General features: G+C 38.3%; 1 protein-coding gene and 1 non-coding gene across 3 annotated transcripts in view; both read right to left on the bottom strand.

The window, feature by feature from the left end:
• Positions 1 to 6,225: 6,225 nt before the first annotated feature.
• On the bottom strand, positions 6,226 to 6,368 carry LOC136318035 (small nucleolar RNA SNORA48). The gene has a single exon (XR_010728003.1). It is a non-coding gene; the product is annotated as a small nucleolar RNA SNORA48 (small nucleolar RNA).
• A 1,884-nt stretch (positions 6,369 to 8,252) lies between these two features.
• The window catches only part of SRPX (sushi repeat containing protein X-linked), a 95,136-nt gene continuing 80,887 nt past the window's right edge, over positions 8,253 to 22,501 (bottom strand). For both annotated transcript variants that reach the window (XM_066249076.1, XM_066249077.1), the window contains 3 exons: positions 22,079 to 22,212; positions 19,134 to 19,255; positions 8,253 to 8,785 (listed from right to left, as the gene is read on the bottom strand). In XM_066249076.1, coding sequence (XP_066105173.1) covers positions 8,602 to 8,785; positions 19,134 to 19,255; positions 22,079 to 22,212 — 440 coding nt within the window. In that variant the 3' untranslated portion in view covers positions 8,253 to 8,601. The remainder of the gene's footprint in view (positions 8,786 to 19,133; positions 19,256 to 22,078; positions 22,213 to 22,501) is intronic.

Below are 22,501 nucleotides of genomic sequence, written 5' to 3'. Positions count from 1 at the left end.
ACCAATGACAAGGAGCGTAGATCCTGTTTTCTTCAAGGATTTTATAGTTTCAGTTTCATTCAAGTTGAAGTTTAAATTGAGTTTATTTTTGTGTATGGTATAAGATAGTTTCATACCTTTGCATATGGCTGTGCAGTTTTTTCAACACTGTTTATTGAAGATACAGTATTTCCCCGCATTGTAGAGGAGGCTTCAGATTAGAAGCCAAATAAATAAAGATCTCATCTAATGTATTTTTATTCTTCCAGAGTCCTCTCTCCTCTAGTCTTTGCCTGCTTTTGGTTGAGTTGCAATGAATTTGACAACTATTTTTTTCTATATTTCTCAGAGTTATAGTTATTGATAGGACAGTTAGCATGATGTGAGCTACAATGTTGTTAAGTGAAATGAAATTTTTGCTTCTTCCCATCTGAATCAAAATTATCAAGGCCATGATTCTGAAAAGTCTCCTCCTCTAGCTGTGCAGTGTTTTATAAACTTGATTTCCCCACAGTGCACACACTGAATATAATTCAATATCATCTTACCTGGGTAGTTCTAATAACTGGCCAAGGCATCAGATATCCATTTTCTCAGAGTCTCCTCTTCATTCTTGGTGGGTAGTTATCCAATCCACCGAGGTTCACACTAACATTTTGTGATTGAATAACATCGTTATATATGCCTTTTAAAAACATATTTCTGGCCTGACCTGTGGTGCCACAGTGGATAAAGCATTGACCTGGAATGCTGAGGTCACCGGTTCAAAACCCTGCACTTGTCTGGTCAAGGCACATGTGAGAATTGATGCTTCATGCCCTTTCCCCCTTTCTCTCTCTGTCTCTCTCTGTCTCTCTCTCTCTCTCTCTCTCTCTCTCTCTCTCTCTCTGTCTCCTCTCTAAAATGAATAAATAAAAATAAAAAAGATAGATATGATGATCATTTAAAACATATGTTTTCTTACCATTTTACATCTTTGTAGAGTTATGGTTCCAGTTAATATTACACATTAACATATTTTTGGTGCTCAAATTGTCAGCACTCAGGCCATATTAGCCTTTTCTTCAAGCTTATTTACTTACCCTTTCATAGTTTTACTTTTATTTTTGTATTTTTCTGAAATGAGAGGTGGGGAGGCAGAGAGACAGACTCCCACATGCGCCCCGGGATTCACCTGGCAAGCCCACTAGGGGGTGATTCTCTGCCCATCTGGGCCATTGTTTCATTACAACGAAGCTATTCTAGCACCTGAGGTGGAGGCCATGGAGTTAACCTCAGTGTCTGAGCTAACTTTGCTCCAGTGAAGCCTTGGCTACAGGAGGGAAAGAAAGAGATAGAGAGGAAGGAGAGGGGGAAGGGTGGAGAAGCAGATGGGCACTTCTCCCGTGTGCCCTGGCTGGGAATTGAACCTGAGACTTCCACATGCTGGGCCAACGCTCTACCACTGAGCTAACTGGCCAGGACCTTTTACTCTTTTTACTGAAGTATAATTTACCTATAATAAAATGCACCAATTTAAAGTGAATAGTTAAATGTGTTTTGAAAAATGTATACGGCCATGTAACCTACATCCATATCAAGATAGAATATTTACAAAACCTGATGATGTTTGCCTTGTATTCCTTTCCAATCAATTTCTCCCCTGACAGACGAAACCATTGTTTGCTCATTTCTGTCACTACAGACTGGTTTTGCCTATTCACAAATTTTATGTAAAGGAAATGATGTAATCATAGTCATCTGAGTCTACTTTCTTTCACTCAGAATTACTTTGAATTTTCTCTACATATTGTAGACAACAGTAATTTGTTCATTTTTATTTCTGAGTAGTAATTCTTCATGCCAGTTTATAACTTCTCCTGGGTAATTTCTAGTAGGACTTATTATAAATAATGCTTCAAGCCTTTTTGTGTATATACATTTTATTTTTTTTTATTTTTTATTTTTCTGAAGTAAGTAGGGAAGCAGAGAGACAGACTCCCACATGTGTCCGACCAGGATCCACCTGGCATGCCCAACAGGGGGTGATGCTCTGCCCATCCGAGGCATTACTCCATTGCAACTGGAGCCATTCTAGCACCTGAGGTGGAGGTCATGGAGCCATCTTCAGTGCCCAGGCCAACTTTGCTCCAATGGAACCTTAACTGTGGGAAGGGAAGAAAGAGATAGAGAGGAAGGACTGGGGGAAGGATGGGGAAGCAGATGGGTGCTTTTCCTGTGTGCCCTGGCCGGGAATTGAACCTGGATTTTCACATGCCAGGCCAATGCTCTACCACTGAGCCAACTGGCCAAGGCCTATACATTTTATTTTTATTTAATAAATACCTAGGAATGGAATTGTTGGGTCCTAATAAGGTTGTATGCTCACCATTTTTTTATAAAAAAACAACTGATTTTCCAAATTAGTTTTAATCTCTGACACTCTTACCAGCAATGTATGAGAGTTCCAATTGTTTCACCTCCTTTCAATACTTAGTATTATCAGTCTTTTTCATTTTAACTACTCAAGTGGTATTTTATTATGTTTTTTATTTTTCATTTCCCTGATGACTGAAGATATTGACATTTTTTCTTTTGCTTATTAACAATTCATATGTATTCTTTCTGAACTCTTTGATCAAATCCTGTGTTTACTTTAAAATTTGTATTTTATTTTCAATTTACAAGTTCTTTACTTTCACTTTTTAAAAATACTACCTCAGTTACCTCTGACAGCATTCCTACTTTCTGACACCAGCAACGTGTCTTAGGTTCCTTTTTAAGTTTCTATGCCCTACACAAGGAACCAACTACTCTAGGGCATCCTGACATCTTATTTTGGAACTCATAATGACTCCTGTGTAACCTCTCCTGGATTTCAAGATGGAAGAGCCAGGCCCAGCCCCTACCATGAGGTCAGTTCTGGCTATGGTGGGGTTCTGAACTTGGATCTTTCTGCCTTATAGTCTAGGATAGGTTACAGAGAAATTACCGTGAGGATCATTTCAGGCACTAAAACAATTGTACTTTGAAAATTGGAAACTCAAAGTCTGTCAAGTTCATTCATGCTTATTATTTCTATAATCTTCCAGTTGTAAGCATGAGTTAGCTTGCCAGTTCCCTGACTAGTCTACTGTTGTTCTTCCATTCTCATACTGCTCTATGTGTACTCTAGCTGAACTCTCCCCAAGACATTTTTTGATACCTTCTGGACCACTGCCACACACCCACATTTTACAGCAAAGTAACCTTTTATATCTTTGGTATCTTTTCCAAGACAATTTTAAGTAAATCCTGATTCTCTGTTGCATCACTTTTCGTAGATGATATTGTTCTTTCTTCCATACTTTAATATCTCTTGGCTGAGAGGTAATGTCAATATCATCCTAATTACCCATTAACCCTTTCAATTGACAATTCTTTTCTAATCTAAGCAAGATACTCTCTCTCTCTCTCTCTCTCTCTCTCTCTCTGAGATCCTTCACCTAACATCACGCTTTGCCACACTACTCTTACAATTACCTATCTACATTAAATTTTCTCCTCCACTTTGGAACTTGAATTTCATTTACCTCCTCTTGCCAAGTTTACCATCTGTGTGGAAAATCCATCCAACTCTCTAACATCACAATTCCAATGTTGTTTTCTTTCTTTCTCTGGCTGCCACCTCCCATCTTCTAAATGCTCCCTATCTTTACATTATTTACACTCATTCTTCAACCACATTAGGATCATTAGCCCTTCCCTATATTCTTTCAATTTATCAGCCCTATTACTGTCCATATTTCTTTTCAGACTTATCCCAATACATGTGGGTCATTACAGGACCTACTATCCCAATACTACAACCAGATCCCTCATCCTTTTCCTGCTAACAGCCTGTACCACAATTCAACTGTAGCTTCAATGGATTCTGAGGAAATGTAGTTTATAAGTCTCTCATCACCTGCATGATAGAAAGTGTTGAATACACATTGATCAAACCTATGTGTATTATCTACTACACTGCTTGTCTTGTCCTAAAGATTATTGAATGATTCTCCAACATAAAAGATTTTAAATGTTGTGGAGGCTGGCCTTTCAATTGAACCCCCAGTGATCCCTACCTCTTGTTATCTGTATCCTTGGATACTCTTCTCCCACACTGAATAAGGCTTACCTGTGTGACCAATAGGATACTTGTGAAAGTAACAGTGTATCTTCTGAGGCTAGTTCATAAAAGTTATTGGACCACTTCCACTGGGAAAAGCCTACCACCTATTATGAGAACACTAATACAACTCTTTAGAGATGCCTATATGGGGAAGAACAGAGTCATCTTCTGACAACCATAACCAACATGCCAGTCATGTGAGTGGGTCATTATGGAAGTGAATCTTCCAGTTCCAGTCAAGCCTTCAGATGACTGAAGACTTGAACGTCTGACAGCAACCTCATGAGAAACTATAAGCCATAATTGGTCGGCTACACTGTTTTTAAATTCCTGATCCACAGATATTGTGAAAGATAAATGTTTATTGTTATTTTAAGCCACTATGTTTTGGGGTAATTTTTATTGCATGAATAGGTGTTATAGTTCTCAGCATCTTGGATATTAATCCTTTCTTCAATCTCCTTTGGATAATCTCACTGCTATTTTTTTCTCCTTCACCCCCCATCCCATTCAAGGCTAAATGCTGAGAGCTTGTAGAAGTGAAATTAGCAGGTATCTGGTAATGACCTGGACCCCTCCACCTGTTGGCTCAGCCTTCACTAGCCTTCTGATAATGGTCACAGCGCCTGTTGTTCCAGCCTTCCACAGAGGATAGGCTTCCAACTATATCTTGAAAAAAAAAATTTTAATTCCTGGAGGCATTGGAGAGTGACTGAAAAGCTGGCAGATATTGGAGGGCAATCATCACTTAGAGGAGGGCAAATATACTAGGTAAGATATCAGGGTTTCTTTGGTTTGTCCTAAGGGCAGGTTGTATTGGGGACCATACTGGGTTGGGGGGCAGGCAAGGCTTACATGGAGATAGTTTTACTGGATTGAAGAATCTGAGTACAGTATAGGGGTGACCATAGAAGAACAGAGAGTCCAGAATTAAATCCTTTCTTCTGCTAACTCTGGGCTTAATTTGTTCTTTTTCTGATTCGCTAAGGTGTAAAGTTAGGTCATTTACAGTATTTGAGATCTAATTTCCTAATATATGCATTTATTACTATAAACTTTCCTCTCAGAAATACTGTTGCTACACCCCACATGATTTGTTGTAGCTCTATTTTCATATGTTTTGAGATAATTTATTTCCATTTTGATTTTCTCTTTGATCCATTGGTTGTCTAAAAGTATGTTGTTTAGTTTCCACATATATGTAGCTATTCTCACTTTCCTTTTGTTGTTAATTTCTAGTTTTATACCATGGTGGTCAGAAAAGATAGTTGGTATGATTTCATCTTTTTAAATTTGCTAAGATTTGTTTTGTGTCTAATCATATGATTTATCCTGGAGAAATTCTATATGCACTTGTGAAGAATGTGTAAACTGCTTTGGGATGGAATAGTCTTTATATGTTTGTTAAGTCTATTTTTCTAAATGTAGTTCAAATCTAATGTTTCTGTGTTGATTTCCTGTCTGGATGATATTTATTGCTGATGGTGGAGTATTGAAACCCCCTAGTTGTAATGTTGTTAATTTTTCCCTTAAGATATATCGATATTTATATTTGCTTAATATATTTTGGTGCTTGTTTGTTGGGAGTGAATATTTGATTGTTATATCTTCTTGATGTATTTACCCCTTTATAATGATATAATGGGGCTTCTTTGTCTCTTGTTGCCGTTTTTGGCTTAATATTTATTTTTTCTGATACAAGTATGGCTAACCTCACCTTTTTATTTCTGCTTGTTTGGAACATCATCCATCTCTTCCCTTTGAGTGTTTGAGTCTTTAGAGCTGAAAATGAGTCTTCTATAAGTAGAATATGGTTATGTCATGTTTTTGATAATCCATCCAGCCACTCTGTGCCTTTTGATTGGGGAGTTTAATTCATTTATATTCATGGTGATTGTTGATATGTAAGGATTTATTACTGCCATTTTATATTGTGCCTTCTGCTTGTTTTGTCTCTCCAATTGTTCCTTTTTCCCTCTGTTTCTGTCTACCTTTTTTAGTTGGTGGTTTTCCGTGGTGATTTCCCTTTTTATGTTTTATGTCTCTGTTCTAGATATTTGCTTGTGGTTAGATGAAATTTACATAATACTTTTCATAAATAAAATAACCTTTTTTTATGTGCCCTAGGCATGAAACAGCTCTGGCCACCAATACAGGCATCAAGCTAGGATGAACTAGGGCTGAACACTGCTTTGCCCCTGACTGATATAAGAACAGCACCACCAATCAGGTACCTCCTTGCCCATTGCCAGGGGCAAAATAACCCTTTTCTTGCTGATAGAAATCTTTCTTCATTTACCTATAATTGTTCCATTCTTTACTCCTCTACATTTATATTTTTGATGTCACAAATTATCTCTTTATGATACACTTTTTTTTACTGAATTATAGTAGTTTTAGGTATTATAATGCTCTTTTCCTTAACCTTTATGCTATAGTTGTTTAATTTGCTATTTTAAAATAGAGTTAAAGTTTTCTAATTCTATTTATTACTCTAATCAGAATTTTGGGTCCATTTATATTTTCATTTCAACTTGAAGAATTCCTTCAAACATTTCTTGCAAGGCAGGTGTACTGGTAGTAAACTCCCTTGATTTTTGTTGGGGAAAGCCTTTATTTCTCCATATAGGAAAGATAATTTGCCAGATAGAGTATTCTTAGATGGCCATTTTATCTTTAAATACTTTGAATATGTCATTCTCTCCAGGCTTGCAGAGTTTCTTCTGAGAAATTTGTTGATAGCTTAGTGGGACTTTACTTTATAGTTTAATGACTTCTTTCCAATGGCTGCCTTTAAAATTCTTTATCACTGACTATTGAAAACTTTATTATACTGTCTTGGAGAAGGTCTTTTTGCATTGAGATAATAAGTTGTTCTATTAGTTACATGGACTTGTAGATATATTCCTTCCCAGATTTGGGAATCTCTCAGCTATTTTTTTTCCTTTAAATAAACTCTCTGTCACCTTCCTCTCTTCTCCTTCTCATGCACCTATTTATTTTATGTTTGCTCTTCTAATCAAGTCTGATAGTTCTCATAGGGCTTCTTTACTATTTTAAAATCTGAACTCTCTCTACTTTTCCACCAGAATCATTTCTAAATTCCTATCCTTGATCTTGCTTTTCTCTCTTCCACCTGATCTGCTCTATTTCCAATGCTCTCTAATGCATTTTTTAAATCACATTTATTGAGTTCTTCAGCTCCAGAGTTTTTGTTTCATTATATTTTGGCATTTAATTCTCTCTGGCAAAGTACTCCTTTTGTTAATTAATTTTATTCCTAAGGTCATTGAATTATTTTTTGAGTTTTCTTATAGCTCATTGAATTTCCTCACAACATCTATGCTAAATTCTTTATCAGTTAGATTGCAATATCCCATAACTTTGGGTTTGGTTGCTGGAGACTGACATTTTCTTATTTTAATAACATATAATCATAATTTTTCATAGTGTTGGATAATATGCCTCTGTTGTCACATTTGAAGTAGGGAACACCTTCCTTATTTAGGGAAAGCTTTGTTTATTTTATTTTAACAATTCAATAGGTTAATAGTTAGAAGCCTTTCCTTTGTTTTCTGGAATGTGGCACAGAGCAAAAATGGTTAGTTTCTCTTATAGGAGCTGACTCATCCCTAAGGTTGGGAATGTATATGTAACAAAGCTGGTGTGGAAAAACAAAGGGTGGCACTAGAGTGGAGGGAGGTGTGCTCACTTGGGGCTTTGGGTTTACCCATAGTCTGTCAGGGGGATCTTTGAGTGGGACAGTGGTTCCCATAGGTCTATGGGCAGATCTCTTTCTGGAACCATGCTGCAGACAACAGGAAAGGCATTCCTTCTGCTCTCTTTGTCTGTTTTCATCCTTTCCCTCCCCCTCAGTCAGGGAGGTCTCTCTTCAGAAATCTGGGGCTTTGCTGAAAAGCAATAGGACCATCTAGCTGCAACCAAAGTAGCCTGGCTGATTTTCACTCACCCCTTTCACTTTCCCCCTCTTCTGCTAGAGAGGTCACTGCTGCATCTGGTGCTGCTGTCATTTTTATCCATTTTTAAAACGCCACTAAGAATCAGTGGTAAAACCTTTGACCACACTAAGTATGTCTGATGATTAAAAATCAAAATGAGTTTTAATGAATTTGCTCCAAAATGTTTTATTAGCAAAAGTTTTATATAAAAATACTGAATAAAAGTTACCTGTCATACTGAATAACATATTGGAAATACATGTATGACTGTGGTTTCTAATTTCTCTACAAAATTAACCAGCCATCATGGAATAAAGCATTAGAAATAGAAAATACAGTCATATCACTTTTTAGAACACTTCAAAGTACAAAGAGCATTGTGCTAATTTTTAAGTGCAAAGAAAGGTCATAATAAAATAGACTTTAAAAATTACAAATAAAAATCTGTACATCAAGGGTATTTTTAAGGCCTTTCTGTGTGTATAGCACTATGTAGAAAAGAAGAGGGACTGCAGAGAGAAAAATATCACATCAGGTGTTACAGGTTTGGCCCATTTCAGCTTGCAGGATCATCTCCTCTTTTCTCAAGGGAAAAGTGTCAATCAGGTTGAAGAGGGCCACAGGTGTCACCAGAGAGACATAACGCTCTTTGTCCATGCCATGCTTATCTATTAGCACCATGCTGAAGGAATACAGTGGGATTCGCAACAACAATCTAGGGCAGAAAAAGAGAAGAATATGTCAAACCTGACTCTCAAGGATTCTGATTGACCAACCAGAACCCAGTAGTCATACAGTGTGCAGAAAAAAGCTTAATACCACAAAGAACTGAATCAATCTTTAGATCCTTGCTATTCAAAATGGCGTTCCTTGGACCAGCATCATCATCACATGGAATCTTGTTAGAAATGGAGAATCCCACACTTCACCCCAAACCTATTGAATTAGAATTGGCATTATTAGCAAGATCCCTGGATGACTAGAATATACATGAAAGGTAGAGTAGCACTGATTTAGATTATAATGGTCAGGAAATTATTAGGCCTGCAATGGTGCTGCTATGTGCCTATAGTTGCTACAAATCGTATAATACTAACAGATATTTTGCATTAAATTTTGAATCAGTCTAACTCTGCAGACTAGATTTACACAACCACATATGCACTAGAATTAGGCCACTGGTTATCAACAGGGTTGATCTTGCCCCACAGGGGACTTTTGACCACGTTTGAACACATAATTGGTTGTCACAGTGAGGTAAAGGCCAGAAATGCTGCTTAACATCCTCCAATGCAGAAGATTTCCCCTCCCCCAAACAAAAATGAATTATTCAGCATCAACTGGCAATAGTGCCAAAGTTGAAAAAGTCTGGACTACATAGAGCTGATTGAAATAAGTTTCTAGACTTTGTAGCTTTGGTCCATTCTGTAGCTAGCACAGGATTACACAGTTAGAGGGGAATGAACTTGATGTACACCCTATGTGTATTGACTTGGTTAATTATAATTTGTACCTCAAATAACTCCAAAGACTTTTGAAGTGGTTTCAAAAATCTGTTTTTTGTACTCTACATCACTAGAATTAAAACTGTAAAAAATATGATTTTATATCAATATAAACATGTTTAGATGAAGAAAGCAAACAAATAGATAAGTTGAAGCCAGTAAATAATGAGCCTGCTCAATCTCTTCTGCAGGTTTTAATTTTTAGTTTAGATATCTTGAGATTATGTGTGAGACAGAATGTACTTGTGAATGTAGACCATAAAGTCAGGTGAGAGTAGAAAGCTAAACTGCTCTGTACCTTTAAGAAGAGAAGTACAAGAATTACATGATTCCATACATTGGTGGAACATAAAAATGAGACTAAGAGACATGGACAAGAGTGTGGTGGTTACCATGGGTGGGGGGGGAGGGAGGACATGGGAGGGAGGGAGGGAGAGAGTTAGGGGGAGGGGGAGGGGCACAGAGAACTAGATAGAGGGTGACGGAGGACAACCTGACTTTGGGCGAGGGGTTTGCAACATAATTTGATGACAAAATAACCTAGACATGTTTTCTTTGAATATATGTACTCTGATTTATTAATGTCATCCCATTACCATTAATAAAAAAATAAATAAATAAATAAAAAAAAAAAAAAAGAAAAAAAAAAAAAAAAGAAGAGAAGTATAAGAAATTTTTTTTTGTTCTTTGTTTGTTTTTGGGGGGGGTTGTTTTTTGTTTTTTGTTTTTGTTTTGGTGGTGGGAGAGAAGGTGAAATCCTAGCTGGGGAAGGGAGAGGAAATAGAAGAATTGAGAAGTAAGCTGATCCAGAGGGTTAAAAGGGAAAAGCAATATAGCAGTATCTAGAGCCTATGGGAAAGGGTGACCAATAATGAATTGAACCATATGATGTTATAGTGCTTATGAGAATGGGTGGAAATCCACCATGTTTCCACCATCTGCTACCATGCCCATTCATCATGTAAGCCTTGTGCCTTGATTGACATAGAATACAAAGAGAGAAAACCACCAGGGAAAGAGATGAGTGGTTAGATCAACAGGATAGCAACAAGCACAGAAAAGAACCCACCATGATCAAGAGATCACAAATCTCGGGGATGGATGATAAGGCCCTGCAAAAGATGAGGGCTGGTGCCAGATTTACGTCATAGTTACACATATATCTAACATCAGATTGGAATGAGTTCTTCTTGGACAATCAGAGAACTCTGCAGACTCAAAAAATACTATGAGAGGTTCTGGTTCAAGAAGGTGACATAAGAAGATATTGAACTTGCCTTATCCCACAGATACACTGAATCTACAATTTTTTTCCTCTTGGAAAAAAACTAAAAACTAGCAGAGGGACTCTTCATATTGGGTAATTAAGAAGGAAACCACATCTAAGCAGACAGGAAAGGCTGAGCCTCAGTCTTTCCATAAACCTCACTCCAGCATGATGACCCACAATTAGAGAAAACTAAAAACTGAGAGTTTTTCACTGAGGAGTGAAGGGTTTGTACCCCATATCAGGCACCCCAGCTTTTGAGACCTGCCACCTGAGAGATGAGGCTTCTAAACATTTAGTTTTGAAAACCAGTGGGGTTTGAGCCAATGAAACCTGCAGGACTATTAAAAACAAAAATGGCTCTTCAAGGGCTTGCATGCAGACTCACTGGCCCCAACACAGTGCAGAAAACAACCATTTAACAAGCACCTCTCACTTTGTGAGAGAGGCTCACTTGATCACTTTAAAGCATCAGACTGAAAGGCAGGAGCCTGACATTTACTATCCAGCAACAGAGACTGGTAGTCATCATTTTCTGCTTTCCCTCTGCCTTGCTAAACCCAGAAAGCACTTTCTCTTTTATTTTCCTTTATGATTCTTCTACTTATTTTCTTTTTGCCAGCGTCTGCCATCTTTACACTACAGCTGTTGGGTGCCTTCATTGTGATACCTCTGAGGCCTGCTAAAGCCAGTGGACACTATAATTCTCTCTGTCTCCGTCTCTGTCTCTCTCTATCTGCCCCTCTTTTTGTCTCCATTTCCATATCTATCTCTCCTTGTCTCACAATTGCTCTATCTCTTTATCTCTGTCTCTCCATCTCCCTCTCTCAGTCTCTTGGTCTGTTTTTTCTCTTAATCTGTTTCTCTAAGAATCTGTTTCTCTCCTATGATTTCTATTGCTGTGGGTGTCTCCCTATATCTCCATCTCTCTGTGTCTATCTCTATCTCTGTGTCTCTCTATATCTCTGTCCATCTTGGTCTCTCATCTTTGTCTCAGTCTCTGTGTATCTGTTTGCCTGAGCTACCTCTCCATATATCCCTCAACAAAATCTTTGCCTGTTTTCTCTCAAATGACCCTCTCTCCTCTCCCCAACCCTGTGTGTGTGTCTCTCTCTCCCTCATTCTCTCCATCACGCTCTCCCTCTTGTGGACCTTGAGAAAAAAAATACTCACAAGGGCTTCCAGTGGCTAATGGTGCTCAAATTAAAACAAAAAAATAAAACCCAAAACAACAACAACAACAAAAACCCAGAGCGTAACAGCCATTTCTACACAGGGACCACTTATGCAAACTGTACCTCAGGTACTGAACTGCCTGCCATCTGAGCCAGTCCTTATAAATAAAAGATTGCTAGAATTCTGTTTCAACCAATGGGACTGAGACTTCTACTCCACAGCCTCTCCTTATGGAACTTGGCTGTAGAGAATATTTTATAAATTTGACACCAAAAGGAAGGGAAGTAAAGGCAAAAATAAATGAATGGGACTATATTAAACTAAAAAGCTTCTACACAGCAAAAGAAACTGACAACAAAACAAAAAGGCAGCCAATCAAATAGGAGATGATATTTACAAACAACATCTATGATAAGGGATTAGTATCCAAAATATATAAAGAACTCACAAAGCTCACGACAAAAAAGCAAACAATACAATTAAAAAATGGGCAGAGAGCCTGAACAGATACTTCTCTGAAAAATACATACAAATGGCTGAGAGATATAGGTAAAGATGCTCATCTTCATTACCTATTACCGAAATGCAAATCAAACCTATAATGAGATACCACCTCAGACCTGTTAGATTGGCTATTATCAACAAGATGATTAACAAGTGTTGGAGAGGCTGGGAACCCTCATTCACTTCTGTTGGGAATGTAAACTGGTACAGCCATTACGGAAGAAATTATGGTGGTTCCTCAAAAATTTGAGACTAGAACTACCATATGACCCAGCAATCCCTTTACTGGGTATCTAATCAAAATACTCGAAAACATTGGTACACAGAGACACATGCACCCCCATGTTCATTGCAGCTCTATTCACAGTGGTCAAGGCATGGAAACAACATAAGTGTCCTTTGATTGAGGACTGGATAATGCGAATGTGGTACATATATACCATGGAATACTACTAAGGTATAAGAAAAGATTACATATTGCTGTTTGTGACATAATGAATGGACCTTGAGAACATTATAGTAAGTGGAGTAAATTAAAAGAAAGTTAAGAACTATATAATTTCACACATAGGTGGGATATAAAACTGAGACTCATAAACACAGATAAAAGTGAAGTGATTACCATGGGGAAGGAGTTGATGGGGAGTGAGTTAAAAGGGGAAAATATATGGTGATGGAAAATAACAAGACTTTGGGTGATGGACACACAACACAATCAACTGTTCAAATGCCATAGAAATGCTGACCTAAAATCTATGTACTCTTATTGATCAAAATCACCCCATTAAATGTAATTTCTAAATAAAATAATAAATAAATACAATTAAAATGAGCCTGACCAAGTGGTGGTGCAGTGGATAGAGCACTGGACTGGGATGCAGAGGACCCAGGTTCGAAACCTTGAGGTCATTAGCTTGAGTGCGGGCTCATCTGATTTGAGCAAGGCTCACCAGCTTGAGCCCAAGGTCACTGGCTTGAGCAAGGGGTCACTCGGTCTGCTGTAGCCCCCTGGTCAAGGCACATATGAGAAAGCAATCAATGAACAACTAAGGTGCCACAATGAAGAATTGATGCTTCTCATCTCTCTCCCTTCCTGTCTGTCTGTCTCTGTCTCTCTCTGTCTTTGTCACACATACACACACAAAAAAAATAAAATGAAAAAAGATTAGAAAAAGATATACTATTTGGGCAATTAAAAAAAATGAGACCCGGACATAAAAATGAGACTCAGAGACATGGACAAGAGTGGGGGGATTACGGGTTGGGGGGAGGAGAGGGAGGGGAATGGGGGAGGGAAGGGGCATAAAGAAAACCAGTTAGAAGGTGACGAAAGACAATTGGACTTTGAGTGATGGGAATGCAGCATAAGCCAATGGAAAAATAACCTAGAGCTGTTTTCTCTGAACATATGTACCCTGATTTATCAATGTCACCCCATTAAATTAATAAAAAAAAATGAGACCCAACAAAGAAGTGTAGCATGGCTGACTGCTAAGTTTCATCCCCTACTTGAGGCCACTACTTCAAGACTGGGAGAGGTGTCTATTTTGTCTAATACCCAGAAACCAACAGTCAAACAAAATGAAGAAACAAAGGAATAAGTTCACCCAAAAGAGAACAAGATAAATCCTCTTGCTTCCCAATCTCTGCCTAAAGTGGTTCCTTTCTTCTATACCAGTGGTCCCCAACCCCCAGGCCACGACCGGTACGGTCCATGGGCCATTTGGTACCCGTCCACAGTGAAAGAATAAATAACTTATATTATTTCCATTTTATTTATATTTAAGTCTGAACAATGTCTTATTTTTTAAAAATGACCAGATTCCCTCTGTTACATCCATCTAAGACTCACTCTTGATACTTGTCTCAGTCACATGATACATTTATCTGTCCCACTCTAAAGGCCGGTCCGTGAAAATATTTTCTGGCATTAAACCGGTCTGTGGCCCAAAAACAGTTGGGGACCACTGTTCTATACTATATTCTACAGTGGAAATTAAAGGGGGTAGACCTCCATCTGTGCAGTCCCTTGTTCTTGACTGATGGGTCTGATAAAGTGGATGAGCCCTGACACTGACTCCCATAGGTAATGCATGTGAGAAATCATCTCTGTATGACATTTACCTGAACACAATAACAATTGATTTTTTTTTTTTATCGTAGGCTGCTTTGCAAAATTTCCATTTCTAAACTGTGAAGCCTTTAATAAAACCCTAGGGCCAGTGGTTCTTCCAGTGTGGTCCCCAGACCAGCAGCATCAGCAACACCAGGGATCCTGCTAGAAATTCTAATTTTCAGGCCCCATTCTAAACCTACTGAATGAAAACTCTGGGGGTGGAGCCCAGCATTCTGTTTTAACAGCCCTCCAGGGAATTCTGATGCAGGCTAAAGTTTAATAACCACTGTATAATTCATTTGTGCAATTTATTTGTTGCTTAAATCATCCTCAACTTACAGAGGTCTAAACTAGACCCCAAATACACAACCTGATTTTTATGTTTTTCAAATTTAAACAGTAAAATCCCACCAAGATTCCCTCTCTCTGTATATGCAATCCAAAGAAACTTTTAGCAAATTAAGAATAATTTACACAGGGTATAAACAGGTAGTTCTAAAAAAGCAAAAGCTTCATAAAAGCTACTTTGAGAATTTTCATTATAAATATTCAGATGTCAACATAATCCTTTCTGCTGAGTTTTGTGGCCTTCAACTCAAGGTGTTAGTAATTGTAAATACAATCTTAAAGGCTACTGTCACCTTGGGAAATGTTAAAGCAGTTTCAATTTAGAATCATTTACTCCACTTAGCACTAAAATGGTGCCAGCACTATGGTAGGTACTGGGTAATGAATTTTTAAATTACATTACTGGGGTGACATTGGTGAATAAGATCATATAGGTTTACATTGCAAATCTCTATGATACATGAGCTGTGTATTGCATTGTGTACCCACCACCCAAAATCAAATCATCTTCTGTCACCATATATTTGGCCCCATTTACCCTTTCCTATCCCCACTCCCCATCCCCTTCCCTCTGGTAACAAACATACTGTTGTTTGTGTCTATGAGTTAGTTTTTTGTACCACAAGTGAGAGAAATCATATGGTTCTTAGTTTTTTCTGACTTATTTCATATTCTCAAGGTCCATCCATGTTGTTGCAAATGACAGTATTCTATCTTTTCTTATGGCTGAGTAATACTCCACAGTATATAAGCACCACATCTTCTTTGTCCAATACTTTGTCAAAGGACATTTTTGTTGCTTCCATATCTTGGCCATCATGAACAAAGCTACAATGAACATAAAGGTGCATATATCTTTGCTAATAAATGTTTTTGAATTTTTCAGATTTAGAAAAATCTGACCCCAGTAGAGGGATTGCTGGGGTCATATGGTAACTTAATTTTATTTTACTTTTTGAGGAAAAAAAACACCATACTGTTGTCCTTAGTGTATCAGTCTACATTCCTACCAGCAATGAATGAGGGTTCCTTTTTCTCCACAGCCTCTCCAACACTTGTTATTACCTGTCTTGTTGATATAAGCCATTCTAACAAGTGTGAGGTGGTGTCTCATAATAGCTTGATTCGCATTTCCCTAATAGCTAGTGAAGTTGAGTACCTTTTTATATATCTGTGGCCATTTGTATGTCTTCTGCTAGAAGTATCTGTTTAGGTCTTCTGCCCACTTTTTAATTACTGTATTCCCCCATGTATAAGATGCACCCTTTTTCAAAAATATTTGGGGTCTAAAAACTGGGTGCGTCTTATACAGTGGTTGTAGATTTTTTTAACTTGCATTTCCTGCTTTTTCATACTTGTTTTTGCACTCATTCTTGAAGACAGTGATTCATCATCAGACACAGATGAGGACAAACTAATGGATGGGAGTTTTGACAGTGATGAGGAGTTGTATGAATTTAATGAGTAAAACTTGAATTCAATACCTTTATGTAATACATTTTTTTTTTTTTACAAATTTTAGACCCCAATTTTAAGGTGCATCTTATACATGGGGAAATATGGTAGATTGGAGTTGAGTTGTATGAGTTCTTTACATATTTTGAATATTAACCCCTTGTCAATGTTGTTATTTTCAAATATCATCTCCCCTTAGGTTGGTTGTCTTTCTGTTTTGCTGTCGGTTTCTTTTGCTGCGCACAAACTTTTTAGTTTGATATATTCCCATTCCTTTATTGTTGCCTTTATTCCCCTTGCCGTTGGGGTTAAATTCATAAAATGTTCCCTAAGAACAAGGCCCATGAGTTTAGTACCTATGTTTTCTTTCATGTAATTTATCATTGTCTTTGCAGCTTAGATATGTCTCCTGAAGGCAGCATTAGTTGGGTTATGTTTTTTGATCCAATTTGATAATCTCTGCCTTTTTATTGATGAACTCAGTCTATTTACATTTAGGGTAATTATTGATGTATGAGGATTTCCTATAGCCATTTTATCTTATTTTCTGGTAGCTCTGTGCCTGCATTGGTTCTTTTTCTTTGTATTTCTGTCTGTTTTCATTTGGTGGTATTCCATACCTGTTTCCTTTGTTTTCTCTTTTTGAAGTTATGTGTCTCAGTTGTTTTGTGTGTGTGTGTGTTTACCACTAGTTTTATGAAAATAAAGTTTCACATATACAGTGGTCCCTTTTCTTTTGAATGTGTCTGATCTCTATCCTCCTTTTCAAATTCTGACCTTTACACCTCCCCTTTTATTTTTGTTGTCACAAATTATCCCTGTTTATGCTGTAACTTTGTTGTTGATTGTGGGGCTGATGCTAGACATGGCCCTACCCCTCCTGAGATGCTAGATAGCTGTCTGGCTAGCAGCCACAAAGAGGGAGAAACACAGCCTGGTCCCAGGAAGTTCCCATGGAGTACACTGAATGAAAGGTCTGATTTTCCCGTATATAACCCAGAGTGTTGTGTTTTCTTCTGTTCACAGTATTGCTTTATCTTCCCTCCTCTGGTGTATAAGAAGAAGGGAGGGAGCTGTTTAGGTGTGGTTCTTGCTGCCCAACCAGCCACTATCGGGCTTCCCCTGTAACATGAGTAATAAATAGCTATGTCTTGAATATTTCTTGCAATGGATGGGTAGTAATTTTTGAAAATATCTGGTACTAATCTCAAAGAATGTGCTAGATGCAAATAGAATAGGACAAAAAATAAAAAATAAAAGCTTATGAGTGTATCCAGTTTTCTCCTTATCTTCAGCCAGATGAAGAGAATTAAGGATTAAGGCATCTTCTTTTTTGTACTATCTTTGACCCTCTGAGTATTTTACCTTGATGCAAATGAGTCAGACTCTTTTTAGAACAACAGAGGTATAAATCAAATATGGGATGTGTCAAAAGGCAGATGGAAAATAGGGAAATGGAAGAGGCAATCATGTCAATTATAACATCACTTGCTGTGGACATGTTTCTATAACATACTTCTCAAGGAATTACTGTGACTGTCTTTGAACATCTATGATAGGGTTCACCAAGTCCTATTTCATTTCCTTCTTCCTAGGAATACAAAAAGACTGCATTTCTCAGCCTCCCTAGAAATTCGATCATGAACATATGACAAGTCCTGACCAATGGACTAGGAGAGAGAGCAATTTTATGTTTCTAACATGAAGCATAGAAGAATAGTATGTTTTTTGGGTAAGAGGGTATAGGGGGAATAAATGGTGATAGATGTAGACTTAACTTGGGGGGTGAACATACAATAGAAGATACAGATGTGTTACAGACTTGAGCATCTGAAACCTGTATAATTTTGTCAACCAGTGCCATCCCAATAAATTCAATAAAAAGAGAATAAAAGAGCAGTATGGTTTGTTTTTAGTCTCTCTGTATCTTTTACTCTTTTGAAGAAATCTGGAAGCTATGTGTTCTGAAGGTTGATGCTACAAGACAGTGGAACTGCCATCAGCCTGGGAACCTGAAGGACTATGTAGAGCAGAGATCTGCACTGTACCTTGCAGTATGTGAGAATAAAGAGATTGGTGAGAAAGAAAGAGTTGCAGGAGTTTTGCTTTAGCCTAATTATCTGTTTTTGCAATGGTTAAGAGATGTAAATAGAAATTTGGGTTGTTCTGAAATTACCTTTCGTCTGCTCAATTTCGCTTTTTTAACCACCATTACTCAGTCTGACCACCATGGTTCTAGCTTTATAAGTATTACCTAAATAAAATATAGTTGTTAAAATGGTGATATGTATAAATTTCCTGGAAGCATGGAGAAAAAAGAGGTCAAGCCTAGAAAGGATTATTTGGTGCCTACCTACCTTCTTAATAAGACCAAGAGTTATTTAAGTCCTTTTTATAGGCTTTCCTGTACCCATCCCACTCTCACCAAGAGGAAAAAAATAAAATAACAAAGACAAAATGAAAACACTTAGTTTGAAGGTGAAAGAAGAAAACACTGGTAATTAATCATAGCATGATACATTTCGACAAGCAACAAGCCAATTGACATGGTTATAATAGTCCCCTAATAAAAGCAATTAAAGGTTGACAGTTACCTGGAATCAATACTGACTAGAAAGAAATCAGGGAACCTGATTTAAAAAAAAAAGTGCATTTACAGGGGAGAAAATTTAAGGACAGGAAATCTCCCTACCTGAGCTGCAGAGCTAGGGCTGGAGGCATCATCTTTGCTCCTATCCTGCCAATGAGGGTCGGGAACACGCCTACCAGCTCTACCACAGTGATATGTCGAAGATCCAGGCTGCACTGTGCTTGCTGAGTAAATAAATGAAACAATAGGGGAGGTATGAGCATAGCTGAAGAAAGAGACTTTCATGTCAAACTCAGACTGACAAAAACATAATTATCTGTTTTTAGAAGTTTATTTGCTCACTCCACACTGTCCTGAAAAGTTGAAAAATTGGGGTGAAACCAGTGGCTATAAAACCTTAATACCTTCTTAGAGGAATAATTCAGAAATAGCTTGGCAATAAAATTTTTAATACCTCAGCAAAACAGTCTCTGTCTTTCCAGATGCAATAAGATCTTAACTTGAGCCAAATTTCCTAGAAAGTGTCCAATACTATCCCTAGAGGATTCTAAATTTCTCATTGCAAGGAGAGAAGAATATTTCCAGAGTGCACTTACATGACCTTGTGTCCACCCTTCACATTCCTTGCTCTATATCCCCCATTCCCAAATATGTCAGGGAAGCAAGGATAAAAGGTTCCAGCTCTCTGAGTTGGCCCTTGGCAAGAAACTCAGAAACATGGCCACTCAGTCAAGTGCCAGGAGGTCTCTCATCAGGAGCAGCAATGGCAATAGGGAACAAAAAATAACATAAGACAATATGCCTAAACAAGAAAATTAATTTGAACTTCTTGAATTATTAGAACACCATTTTTTAAATTACAATTCCACTGAAACAACCCTGGATGCAATGACAGAATTGTTAATATATATATATATATATATATATATATATATATATATATATATATATATATATATATATTGTGTCCATCCTTCACATTCCTTGCTCTATATCCCCCATTATATCCCCAATAATATATATATTATTCCAACTAAAACATCTAAGTTAATCAAACCTTTCCCTGAAAGTTCTGGTTAAAATACAAATATAAATATATTGAGTCAAGGGAGATCACATATAAACAATTTGATGCCAACTATCTTAACCAACCTGTTGACTGGTAATTTAGCTGGTACCCAAAGGAATGGGCTAGATTAGGGCAGGTGTCAGCAGACCTTTTCTGCAAAGGGCCAGATAATAAATATGTTAGGTTTTAAGGGGCTGGATGGTCTTTGTCCTAATCAATTGTACCACCACTGAGGTGCACAAGCAGCCACAGACAATGCACACAAAAAAAATCAAGTGTGGCTGTGTTCCAATAAAAGTTTATCTTCAAAAGTCATAGTTTACCAAAATAGAGGAAAAGCACTTTGTTTGGGTTAATTATTTTTCTATCGAATAATTAGATATCAGGAAATGTATGATCATGGAATATAGCCTGCAAGGCCAATTTCCCACAAAATGGAGTGGTGTGAGCTTGTGTTATCTGAAGAGCAAGTCCCTTAGGTGGGACAAGGGGATACAAGGATGGAGGTAAGGTAGCAGGGATTGGGGATGAGGACACAATAAATTGGGTTCCTATCTAAGAAGCCTGAAAAATTTTGTATGGTTGTTCAGAGTTCATTGGAAGTCCTTCAAGTATACGAGGAGAATAAAGACTAGAATTTACTGTATTAATGCTTAAATGAGAAGTAAGTTTGTGGCTTTTGATTAAACCAAGATTGTTGTAAACACTTAGTTCTATTCAGTATAATAAATGAAATATCCCTCAAAAAAATTACAGCACCATGACAATGACCCAGTGCACTTCCTGCCTCTTCAGTATTTATTCAATCAGATTAGCCATACTTATTGCAAACCATCTTAAGGACAATATCAAGCAAGTTCTAGTTCAATCTTCCAGTTTCTAGTTGTTGGTGTTGTTTTTTAAAGACACTGATTGCCTCATTTAGTAGTTACAAAATTTATACAACTGAGAAGGACACATTTCCTAGAAAACTGTTCCTCAAATTTTAAGGTCCTTAAGAATCACCTGGTCTAGGCCCTGGCCGGTTGGCTCAGCGGTAGAGCGTCGGCCTGGCATGCGGGGGACCCGGGTTCGATTCCTGGCCAGGGCACATAGGAGAAGCACCCATTTGCTTCTCCATCCCCCCTTCCTCTCTGTCTCTCTCTTCCCCTCCTGCAGCCAAGGCTCCATTGGAGCAAAGATGGCCCAGGCGCTGGGGATGGCTCCTTGGCCTCTGCCCCAGGCGCTAGAGTGGCTCTGGTTGCAACAAAGCGACGCCCCGGAGGGGCAGAGCATCGCCCCCTCGTGGGCAGAGCGTAGCCCCTGGTGGGCGTGCCGGGTGGATCCCGGTCGGGCGCATGCGGGAGTCTGTCTGACTGTCTCTCCCCGTTTCCAGCTTCAGAAAAATACAAAAAAAAAAAAGAAAGAAAGAATCACCTGATCTAATTAAAATGTAGATTCTGACCCAGTAGGTCTAGAATGGACTTTGAGAATTTGCAGTTCTAGCGAGCTACCAGGTGATGCTGATGTCACTGGTCCATGAACCACACTTTGAGAACCAGTGTTTTAAAGATGGCCACCACTCTGAGAAGTTCTATGAGAGTTAGAGTAGCTTCCTAGGGGTAGAATGTAGGGCCTGAGGGTCCCTGGATTTCCCTTGTCCCTTAAGGGAGTCTTTTGGGATAATGATTGATCATTTACAGCCCAGGCATATCCTGAACAGGTTCAGCAATGACAATTATTTTTTAGGTGGGCCTGGACAGCATGTCAATGAGGCTTATTAGAGACAGCAAACTAACCTCATTAGGTGAAAAATGATTGGGTTAGTGCTGGGGAGTCGATGTTATCAGAACCAGAAATGGACAATGGTAACTCTAAAGGGCCAGTACCTGAAGTTCACAGTGAATGGATTAGGCATTGAAGCTGGCCTTTAGTTTTATTGAAATGACTGGGTCCTTCTGTTAGATATCCCCTGCCTTGTCTTGCCCCAAGGACTCACCTGCAGCAATCCCAGCTGCAGCCTGTAGAGGAGGTTTCGGGCTGTGGGTGTAGACAAAATGAGAAGTCTCCTTTTCTCATAAAATTGATCCAGAAGTGCAGCTGCTGTTCTGACGCCCACATTGACATTCATGGCTATAATTGGAAAGGGACAGATAGGTCAGAAATGCTCTTCTTGTTCTGGGTCAACATAGCCTATGATTAGACACAGAACCGTATATGAAAGAAGTGGACCCTGAGATAAAGATTCAATTATGGCTCTGGCCAGTTTGCTCAATGGTAGAACATTGGCCTGGCATGTGGAAGTCCTGGGTCCAATTCCTGGCCAGGACACACAGGAGAAGTGCCCATCTGCTTCTCTACCCTTCCCCTCTCTATCTCTTCCCCTCCTGCAGCCAAAGCTTCATTGGAGAAAAGTTGGCCC

The sequence above is a fragment of the Saccopteryx bilineata genome, chromosome X, assembly GCF_036850765.1.
Source record: "Saccopteryx bilineata isolate mSacBil1 chromosome X, mSacBil1_pri_phased_curated, whole genome shotgun sequence".
In the NCBI taxonomy this organism is placed as follows: domain Eukaryota; kingdom Metazoa; phylum Chordata; class Mammalia; order Chiroptera; family Emballonuridae; genus Saccopteryx; species Saccopteryx bilineata.
The sequence above is the reverse complement of the archived record's forward strand: the minus strand, read 5'-3'. Positions and strand labels throughout refer to the sequence as shown.